This window comes from Sapajus apella, unplaced genomic scaffold (assembly GCF_009761245.1).
Source record: "Sapajus apella isolate SASKATOON/1434 unplaced genomic scaffold, GSC_monkey_1.0 scaffold200, whole genome shotgun sequence".
NCBI lineage: Eukaryota > Metazoa > Chordata > Mammalia > Primates > Cebidae > Sapajus > Sapajus apella.
The window spans coordinates 443,672-454,778 of record NW_022437140.1 but is presented as its reverse complement, the minus strand read 5'-3'; the positions used below and the strand labels follow the sequence as shown (position 1 = coordinate 454,778).

Here is an 11,107-nt window from a genome sequence, read left to right as displayed (position 1 = left end):
TTTTTTTTTTTTTTTTTTTTTTTTTTTTTTTTTTTTTTTTTGAGACGGAGTTTCGCTCTTGTTGCCCAGGCTGGAGTGCAATGGCGCAATCTCGGCTCACCGCAACCTCCGCCTCCTGGGTTCAGGCAATTCTCCTGCCTCAGCCTCCTGAGTAGCTGGGATTACAGGCACGTGCCACCATGCTCAGCTAATTTTTTGTATTTTTAGTAGAGACGGGGTTTCACCATGTTGACCAGGATGGTCTCGATCTCTTGACCTCGTGATCCACCCATCTCGGCCTCCCAAAGTGCTGGGATTACAGGCTTGAGCCACCGCACCCGGCCTTAGTTATGTGTTTTGTACATACATTTTCTCCTTTGGTCCTCAGAACTACCCCAATTAGATAGGTATCACTTTGCCACATTATTCAGAAAAACCGAGGCTCAGATGAGTGAAATGATTTGCCCAAGGTGACCCAGTTAGTGAGTGAAGCCAGGTCTGTGAGCCTAAAGCCTATGCTCTCTTTGCTATGCTAGGCTGCCAGAGTGTGGCAAGAAGACCTAAAGGCTATAGCTCATATTTTCACCTTCAGAAAATATCTCTGATTCTGGTCAATGAATTCAGTTAATCAGAGCCTGGTGTGGGCATACATGTGAACCTCTTGTGCATCAACCTACATCTTGATGCTGACTGTGGGCTGTGCTGCTGCCTCATAAAGTTGATGCCATGACTCACTAACAAGTCCATGTGGCTGGAATGGTGTCAACCTAGCAATAATTGCTTTAAAAATGTAGGGCCCAGCACTTTGGGAGGCCAAGGCAGGCAGATCACGAGGTCAAGAGTTTGAGACCAGCCTGGCCAACATAGTGAAACTCCATCTCTACTAAAAATACATAGCATGCACCTTTAGTCCCAGCTACTTGGGAAGCCGAGGCAGGAGAATCGCTTGAACCCAAGAGAAGGAGGTTGCGGTGAGCTGAGATCGCACCATTGCACTCCAGCCTGGTGACAGACGAGACTCCATCTCAAAAAAAAAAAAAAAAATGTGGGGCCCAGAAGCCCCCATCAGTGGTGGAGGAGGGATGGGACTCAGCAGGACTCTCAGATGAGATAGCTCAGATGCTCTTCCATATCCATACCACTTCAACTGGGGAAATTTTTAGGATTTTGGGCAAGCCAGAAGAAATTTGCTGGCCTTTCCCACAATGGTTTTTCAGTATAGGAAATCTCAATTTCTCTGCCTGTTGATTTTGTTTCAGCAAGTCATTAAAAAAGTAATGTACATGTTGTAGAATATTTTATAATATGAGAAAATATTCTGTTTGTGGTGTTAAGTGTGAGAAAAGCATATTACAGGCCAGGTGTGGTGGCTCGTGCCTGGAATCGCAGCACTTTGGAAAATTGAGGAGGGCAGATCATCTGAGGTCAGGAGTTTGAGACCAGCCTAGCCAACATGGTAAAACCTGGTGTCTACTAAAAAAATACAAAATTAGTGGGGTGTGATGGCGAATGCCTGTAATCCCAGCTTCTCAGGAAGCTGAGGCAGGGGAATCACTTGAACATGGGAAGCAGAGGTTGCACTGAGCTGAGATCGTGCCATTACACTTGAGCCTGGGCAAAAAGAGCAAGACTCCATCTCAAAAACAACAAAAAAAAACTCAAGTTACATATCAATCTGCTTCTTATATACTCAATTTTTTTTTGTTTGAGACAGAGTCTCACTCTGTCGCCAGGCTGGAGTGCAGTGCTGCGATCTTGGCTCACTGCAACCTCCGCCTCCCGGGTTCAAGTGATTCTCCTGCCTCAGCCTCCCAAGTACCTAGGCCTATAGGTGCGCACTACTACGCCCAGCTAATTTTTATATTTTTTAGTAGAGACCAGGTTTCACCATGTTGGCCAGGCTGGTCTGGAACTCCTGGCCTCAAGTGATCCACCCTGCCCAGCCTATGTCCTCAATTTTATAGAACAACAACAAAAAAACACATAGGTGACTGCATGGAAAAAAAGATCAAAAGCATAGAGAGTAGAGTGTGTTTCAATATTTTCCAACTTTTCCTTTTTTTTTTTTTTTTGAGATGGTGTTTCACTCTTGTTGTCCAGACTAGAGTGCAATGGCATGATCTCAGCTCACGATAACCCTTGCCTCCCTGCAACCTCTGCCTCCCGGGTTCAAGTGACTCTCCTGCCTCAGCCTCCCGAGTAGCTAGGATTACAGGCATGTACCACCACGCCTGGCTAATTCTGTATTTTTAGTAGAGATGGGGTTTCAACATGTTGGTCAGGCTGGTCACGAACTCCTGACCTCAGGTGATCCACCCTCTTGGCCTCCCAAAGTGCTGGTATTACAGGCATGAGCCACCAAACCCAGCCTACTATTTTCCAACTTTTCTAAAATGAATGTAGATGTTTTTTCTTTTTTTTTTTCAGGACGGGAGAAGAAAGATTTGGGTTGAACTGTGGATTTTTAACATCAGAAAAGAAGTATAATGGTTGTTAAGAGAAAAAGGTCATTCTTTAAGATACTGAAGACAGGCATCAGAGGTGAAAGGGTAAGTAAGTCTGGAAGAACTATTTAATGCACATTCAAAAAAATGAGAGCTATAGAGTCCTTTCTCAGAAAATAACCTGAAATATGATAAAGTGTTCTACAGAGATGTTCACTGTAGTGTTATTTGTAACACCAAAAAAGTAGGGAGATTAAATGTTAAGCATTAGAGGAATGTTAAATGTGGTATGATGCAGTCACCAAAATGCTTATAAAGAAGTTTTTAGTAATATAGGGAAATAAAAATGTCATATTAAATATAAAACGTATAGAAGGCAATTGTATGGCCAGGCATGGTGGCTCACGCCTGTAATCTCAGCACTTTGGGAGGCAGAGGCAGGTGAATCACCTGAGATCAGGAGTTAGAGACCAGCCTGGGCAACATGATGAAACCCCATCTCTACTAAAAATACAAAGATTAGGCCAGGCACGGTGGCTCATGCATGTAATCCCAGCAATTTGGGAGGCCGAGGTGGGTGGATTACCTGAGGTCAGGAGTTTGAGACCAGCCTGACCAACATGGTGAAACCTCATCTCTACTAAAAATATGAAACTAGCCAGGCGTGGTGGTGTACGCCTATAATCCCAGCTACTCAGGAGGCTGAGACAGAATTGCTTGAACCCAGGGGCAGAGGTTGCAGTGAGCTGAGATCATGCCACTTCACTCAAGTCTGGGCAAAACAGGGAGACTCTGTCTCAAAAACAACAAAACAAAACAAAAAAAAAGGCAACTGTACACACCCCACATGGTAAGATCATTGTTTGAGGCCAGGAGTTGAAGACCAGCCTGGCTAAAATAGTGAAACCCTGACTCTACTAGAGAATATCAAAATTAGCCAGGTATGGTGGCATGTGCCTATAATCCCAGCTACTTGGGAGGCTGAGGCAGAAGAACTGCTTGAACCCGAGAGGCAGAGGTTGCAGTGAGCCCAGATAGTGCCACTGAATTTCAGCCTGGGTGACAGAGTGAGACTTTGTTTTAAAAAAAAACAAAAACAGGCCGGGCGCGGTGGCTCAAGCCTGTAATCCCAGCACTTTGGGAGGCCGAGGCGGGTGGATCACGAGGTCAAGAGATCGAGACCATCCTGGTCAACATGGTGAAACTCCGTCTCTACTAAAAATACAAAAAATTAGCTGGGCATGGTGGCGCGTGCCTGTAATCCCAGCTACTCAGGAGGCTGAGGCAGAAGAATTGCCTGAACCCAGGAGGCGGAGGTTGCGGTGAGCCGAGATCGCGCCATTGCACTCCAGCCTGGGTAACAAGAGTGAAACTCCGTCCCCAAAAAAAAAAAAAAACAAAAACAAAACAAAAAAACCCACGTGTACTCCATACGGGTATTTTGAAACATCACCAACATATTAATAGTGTTTCTCTCTTGGTGGTAGGATTTGGGTGATGTTTTACTTTTGCAATTGTTTTTTACTTTTTTTTTTGGGGGGGGACAAAGTCTCACTCTGTCACCCAGGCTGGAGTGCAATGGCACAATCTCAGCTCATGGCAACCTCCACCTCCCAGGTTCAAGCTATACTCTTGCCTCAGCCTCCTGAGTAGGTGGGACTACAGCCTTGTGCCACGATGCCCAGCTAATTTTTGTATTTTTAGTAGAGACGGGGTTTCGCTATGTTGGCCAGGCTGGTCTTGAACCCCTGACCTTGTGATCCGCCCACCTCAGCCTCCCAAAGTGCTGGGATTACAGGCGTGAGCTACCATGCCCAGCCTGCAACTGTTTAAACTGGAATTATTCATAATGAATATGCATTGTTTTTATAAAAACATTAAGGTTATTTAAAGTAGTTTATGTTTGTATGCACATATACATGGGCTTAACCTATGCATAAAACAAATATACACACATACACATAACAAAACATTATAGGAGAAACAGTACTCTAAAATGTTAACAGTGATTATCTGTGAATGGTAAAATTATGGGTAACTTTTCTTTCCATTTATCTATATTTTCCAGATCTCCTACCATATGCTTGTATTACTTTTACATTAAAAAATGTTTAATTTCAGAAACATAGTTATAAACTCATATAATAAGATGGAAATGTGCTTACACTGTAAAATTAAATGAAAAGTAATAGCAGGATATAAACGGTACATGAAATTATGATCACAACTATATTAAAAACAAATCGGTATGTGGCAAAAGCTGAAAGCGAATATGGAAAATAATCTCCTGAGTATGAAGTTTTAGGGATGAGGCATAATGCAGACAATTTTCCCATTTGTGGAAAGATTAGTCTGTGACCTTATAAATTTTTTTTTTTTTGAGACAGGCTCTTGCTGTGTCACCCAAGCTGGAGTGCAGTGGTGCGATCCATCTCAGCCTCCCAAGTAGCTGAGACTACAGGCTTGAGCCACCACACTCAGCTAATTTTCATATTTTTAGTAGAGACAGAGTTTCACTGTGTTGGCCAGGCTGGTCTTGAATTTCTGACCTCAAGTGATCCGTCCACCTCGGCCTCTCAAAGTTCTGAGATTACAGGCATGAGCCACCATGCCCAGCCTATGTCCTATTTTTTCTTTTTTCCTAACCACTAGAGTACCAGGGATTTCCTATGTTTTTAATACACGTTATTATATCCTCACAACGGATGAAGTAGATGGTATTATTATCATTTTATAGGTTAGGCAATTCAGACAGAAAAAAAGTCATACAAACAATAAGTAACAGTGCCAGGCTTTAAACCTGGGACTCTGTGACTTCAGAGTCTGCATTCTGCTGTTTCATACCATTGATAACTAGATGTAGGTGTGATATAGATGTATAATTATGAGTGGTCAGGTGTGGCTCATGTCTGTAATCCCAGCACTTTGGGAGGCCAAGATGGGAGGATCACTTAAGGCCAGGAGTTCAAGACCAGCCCTGAGCAACATAGTGAGAAGACATCTCTATTAAAAAAATACATATATTTTTTTTCCACTCTACCTTCAAAGCCTTCCAAAACACTGTTGTCAGTACACAAAAAAAGATAATAGTATTATTAATAGTGTAGTCTACTTCTTGGTCCAAAATAGAGAAGCAAAAATTACCAAGAAAACAATGAAATGAATATCAAAGAACTTTCACTCTTGACTAATTAACTGCAGTTAGCAGAGGTTAAAACCCCAGAAAGTCAGGAGTTAATGAGATGAAAGTTACTGAGCCCTAGTAGTGGTGACAAGTTAAAGAGGGCTATTTCAGAAGTCCCTGTACAGAATGAATTCATGGCAGCTACAGATTGCTGGGCAGTAGTAGCAGTAGTGAAGTATTCAGCTTTGAAAGTTAAGTCCCTGTCTTGAGGAGAACAGGCAGCTTTTGAGGATTAAAGTGAGTAGGCCATAACCTGTGCATGTGAAAAAGACGAGAATTTAGCTTTCAACTTGGAACATGTAGTAATAAGGGCAGGTGGATGCTGGGATGGAAAAATCTAAGTGGGAGAGGTAGGAGATAGGATGCTCTCATGGTATGTGTGGCCTGGAGGACTCTGGCAATCCTGAGTTATAATTATTAGGACAAAAGCTCAGGCTACAGAGAAAAACATGTAACCAAAGAAAGGGAGGCTAGGTGAGCACAGTTCTGAGGCTGTATTTCAATAAAGCTGGGTATACTTGGAGTTTTTTTTTGTTTTGTTTTCTTTTTGAGACAAAATTTTACTCTTGTTGCCCAAGCTGGAATGCAATGACATGATCTCAGCTCACTGCAACTCCCGCCTCCTGGGTTCAAGAGATCCTCCTACCTCAGCCTCCTGAGTAGCTAGGATTACAGGTGCACTACCATGCCCAGCTAATTTTTTGTATTTTTAGTAGATACCAGGTTTCACCATGTTAGTCAGGATGGTCTTGAACTCCTGACCTCAGGTGATCTGCCCACCTCAGCCTCCCAAAGTGCTAGGATTACAGGTGTGAGCCACTGCGCCTGGCCTACCTGGAGATTTTTAAGGGCTCTCAAAAGCAATTTAACCTCTTCAAGTCTGTGGCCCCAGTGAGCATTTCTGTGAGCCCCTGACAATGGTGACTGAGGACAGGAAGAATATAGCACTACTCAGGAAAACCAGTACCTTCCATCTTAGTGTATTGCTGCTTCAGCTTTAAGTTCTTTGCATGGGTCTTCCCCAGGTAGTGCGACTGGGCCACGACAGGGGAGAAAAAGGTCATGTTACAGATGGGGCAGCACTGGTTCTTGTCTTTGCTTCTGCTGCTCTTCTGGTTGGAGGAAAGAACACAGGTCTGATTACACCACTGCCCCACCAGAAAACCTTCAATGGTTTCCCACTGCCCATAAGAGAATAGGGATTAACACACATTAACCCCAGCCTACTTTCTAGATTCTTCTCCAGCTACTTCATCCCAGGCTCTATTCATCATCCCCCACTTTATTCTCTGATGCTTCCTTGTTTTCTTGGGCCATTCCTACTGTCTAAAATGCTTTTTCTTCCTTTCCTGCCTAGCAGTGTGTCTGCTTAGCCTTCAAAACCCAATTTAAATATAAGCTCTTCTTCTGGGGAACTTTCACTCCAAAAAAAAAAAAAAAAAAAAATTCAGTAAACAACTATCTAGTCCTTTTGTCTGTGTATTCCAGGAAGAATTAACCCTGCTCCTCTTCTGTACTCCCAGAGTACATTAAATAGACCTCTGTCATACCACTTGCCACCATAAACTGACAGTGTCTTAGCATAGGAGACTTTTCTGTGGATTCAAGTGTGACACTGGGACAGGGACTATTTGACTCATCTTTGTTTCCTATCCTTCACACCCAGCTGGAGTCTGGCACACAGCAGATGCTCAGGGTTTGCTGAACAAATGGACCATTGGGTTTTGTGGGGTTGTTTCGAGACAAGGTCTCACTCTGTCAACCAGGCTAGAGTGCAGTGGTGTGATCTCGGCTCACTGCAATCTTCACCTTCGAGGCTCAAGTAATTCTCCCACCTCACCCCTGCAAGTAGCTGAATTACAGGTGCATGCCACCACACCCGGCTAATTTTTGTAAAGATGGAGTTTCACCATGTTGTCCAGGCTGGTCTCAAACTCCTGAGCTCAAGCAATCTATCCACCTCAGCCACCTAAAGTGCTAAGATTACAGGCATGAGCCACTGCATCTGGCTTCCCATTGGGTTCTACTTGTTGATTATGATTAGGCTAGAAAACCATGTATTTCAAGACTGCATTAACATCTCTTTGAGAAAGCCTGATATCTGAATAGGGTATTTACTAGGTATTTGTCAACCTTGGCACTACTGACATTTTGGGCTTGGTAATTCTCTGTTGGTGGTGTAGGGGGTAGGAGGTGGAAAGATGCTGCAATTTGTTTTTTTGTTTGTTTGTTTGTTTCTTTCTTTTTTATAGAGATGGGATTTCTTCATGTTGGTCAGGCTGGTCTTGAACTCCCGACCTCAGGTGTTCCACCCGCCTCGGCATCCCAAAGTGTTGGGATTACAGGCGTGAGCCACCGCGCCCAGCCTAGATGCTGCAATTTCATTTGAACCACCAAGCCAGCCATCCTGAAGTTAAAGGAACCAAGGTGCAAAGATGTAAAATGATTTGCCCAGGGTCACAGAGTTGATCTTGCCTTTCTGAATTATAAATTATAAGAAGAGGGCCAGACGCAGTGGCTCACACCTATAATCCTCGTACTTTGGGAGGCTGAGGTGGGAGGATTGCTTGAGCCCAAGAACTCAAGACAAAGCATGACCCTATCTCTACAAAAAAATGTTTTAAAAATTAGCCAGGTGGCTGGGCACAGTGGCTCACACTTGTAATCCCAGCACTTTGGGAGGCTGAGACAGGCAAATCACTTGAGGTCAGGGATTTGAGACCAGCCTGGCCAACATGGTGAAACCCTGTCTCTACTAAAAATACAAAAATCAGCTGGGCGTGGTGACGCACACCTGTAGTCCCACCTACTTGGGAGGCTGAGGCATAAGAATTGCTTGAATCCAGGAGGCGGAGGTTGCAGTGAGCTGAGATTGCATCACTGCACTCCAGTTAGCCAGATATGGTGATGTGTGCCTGTAGACCTAGCTACCTGGGAGGCTGAAGTGGGAGGATTCACTTGAGCTTGGGAGGTTGAAGCTGCAGTGAGCCATGATTGCACCACTGCACTCCAGCCTGGGTGACAGAGGCAGATCCTGTCTCAAAAATAAATAGACAGACAGTTAGAGAAATAGATAGAAAGGAGGGAAACCAGGCCGGGCGCGGTGGCTCAAGCCTGTAATCCCAGCACTTTGGGAGGCCGAGGTGGGTGGATCACGAGGTCAAGAGATCGAGACCATCCTGGTCAACATGGTGAAACCCCGTCTCTACTAAAATTACAAAAAATTAGCTGGGCATGGTGGCGTGTGCCTGTAATCCCAGCTACTCAGGAGGCTGAGGCAGGAGAATTGCCTGAACCCAGGAGGCGGAGGTTGCGGTGAGCCGAGATCGCGCAATTGCACTCCAGCCTGGGTAAAAAGAACGAAACTCCATCTCAAAAAAAAAAAAAAAAAAAAAAAAAAAGAAAGGAGGGAAACCAGGGATAAATAAATAAAATAAATAATAATAAGGGAAACCAGGGGAGGGGTCCAGTGAATTTTGAGAAGAGATAAACAAGTCCCTTCCTAACCTGTGGCTACCATAATAAGGAGGTAGCAGTTTACAGAGTAAACTCTTATTTATTGAGCATCTGTTAGGAATTGAAACTTTACTTCACAATACCCTTATGAAGTAGGAATTATCTCTATTTTATGAGTGAAGTTCACAGAGGTTAAGTGACTTGGCCAAAGTTACCCAACCAGCAAGACGCAGAGCCAGCTTGGAGCCCTAGTCTGCTCAACTTCTCTTCCCATAATGAGATGATACTCCCGAGGGACTGGGGGTTGCTTCAGCATAATGCTCATAGTATTTCTGAGCCAAAAACCACATGTGATCACCCCTCAATCAGAGCAGGCATATGGAAAGGTGTTCCTTCTGCTTATTTATTCAAAATATCCAAGTGCTGAACTTAGGTCTTTTCCCTGGCTCTCAAGAAAGCAAGCAGCCTGGCTTCTTTCCACTTTCTCTTGTCTTGCTCCAATAAACCACTAGGTGGTAACATGTAACACGAGCTCCATTACTGAGTCCCTACTATGTGCCAGGCTCTGAATTAGGTGCTTTTTATAAACATGCCCTCATTTTAGTTTGGAAAAATCTTGAAAGATAGTTGATGTTTCCATCCTCATTTTTATAGAGGAAGAAATCGAGACTTCGTGAAGTAACAGATTTGCCCAAGTCACACAACAGAGCTGGGATCTGAAGCCGAGACAGTCTGACTTGTTCATCACACCAACCTGCTGGCTGGCTTCATCAGGAAACAAGCAAGCTTGATATGGCAGCTGTATTACCTGATCTGAGTCTAGCTTCTTCGTTTCCCCCTTTAATGTCTCCATTCCATGGATTGCTAGGTATCTCTTCACTTTGTTGGCATGTTTTTTGCTCTGCAAGAACCCAGGAAAAAGATCAAAGATAGCCAAATGCCACTTCATACTGAAGGCACTCAAAAACGCTTACTAGATTTTCATCTGACTCATCCTCACAAAAAGTTTTGAGAAGGAGGTGAGGGAAGTTTGAGTTCCTACTCTGTGTAAGGCACTTTACAGCTATCAAATTTAATCTTCACAAACAATCTATGAGAAAATTATGACCATTTGATGAGGAAACTCAGTCTAAAAATGATGAAGTTTCTCGCCCAAGATGAGTAGCAGAGTTTTGATTCAAACTCAGATCTATTTAAAGCCAAAGCTCATATTTTATTCTATGCCAAGCTGCAAGGGAAGATATACATATAATGATCCTGATTTGGATAGGAGAGATGAGACTCAGAGAAATTAAGTCAATCTTCAAGGCACAAGCCAACATGCATGAAGGCAACATCTGGGTGGTTAAGCAATTACACTTCACCATGCAAGCCAGGGAGAATGAGGGGCTTGGCACTGGATCTGAAAAGAAACGCAGTTCTAAAATTATGATGGCATACCTGGTAATGTGCCAGCTTCTGGGACTCAGAAATAAGCAAGGCGCAGCAAACCTTACATTGGGTGTTGGTGAAGAGACACTCGTTCTTCTGGATCATGTGCTCCACTACAAAGGGGAAAATAAGAAATCAGTGAGTTGACAAACACTACCTCAACAGCACTGTGTTTGAACTCTGCCTCAAACACAGGCAATGAATAATGGGATGCCATACTAGGACACTGGCGGACCTCAGCCATCCTCTCCTACTGCCGCCATGACTCATGCTATGTTCTCACACCACCTACACTGTTACTTATTTTATAATTTTATGTATGCCAACTTTCTTTACTTAGGAACTTCTTTTAAAAAGGAATCTTTAGATCATAAACTTAAGTAGATACCAATAAAAATAAGTATGATAAAAATGAGGCTTGGAGCATTCCCCAGGGAATGAAACTGTCTTAAGTTTCGGAATTGTCTCAGAAACTGTGCTGAGAGGTTTTAAGACATGGTAGTACCCAACTGAAACTTATTCCCAGATAGAATCAGGAGGACTGACAGGCTCGAAAAGGGAATGCTTTCTCATTGTTCTCGATTAACTTTGAAACATTTAAAATTATGTAACA

The 11,107-nt window shown here is 43.5% G+C and overlaps 1 protein-coding gene across 11 annotated transcripts in view; it reads right to left on the bottom strand.

The window, feature by feature from the left end:
* Positions 1-11,107, bottom strand: part of ZNF346 (zinc finger protein 346) — a 53,820-nt gene that overhangs the window by 19,619 nt on the left and 23,094 nt on the right. For 9 of the 11 annotated variants that reach the window (XM_032269858.1, XM_032269857.1, XM_032269849.1 and 6 more), the window contains exons 2-4: positions 10,504-10,607; positions 9,872-9,964; positions 6,575-6,719 (exon numbers count right to left, since the gene is read on the bottom strand). In XM_032269858.1, coding sequence (XP_032125749.1) covers positions 6,575-6,719; positions 9,872-9,964; positions 10,504-10,607 — 342 coding nt within the window. The remainder of the gene's footprint in view (positions 1-6,574; positions 6,720-9,871; positions 9,965-10,503; positions 10,608-11,107) is intronic. The other 2 variants (XM_032269852.1, XM_032269860.1) reach the window with 2 other exon arrangements.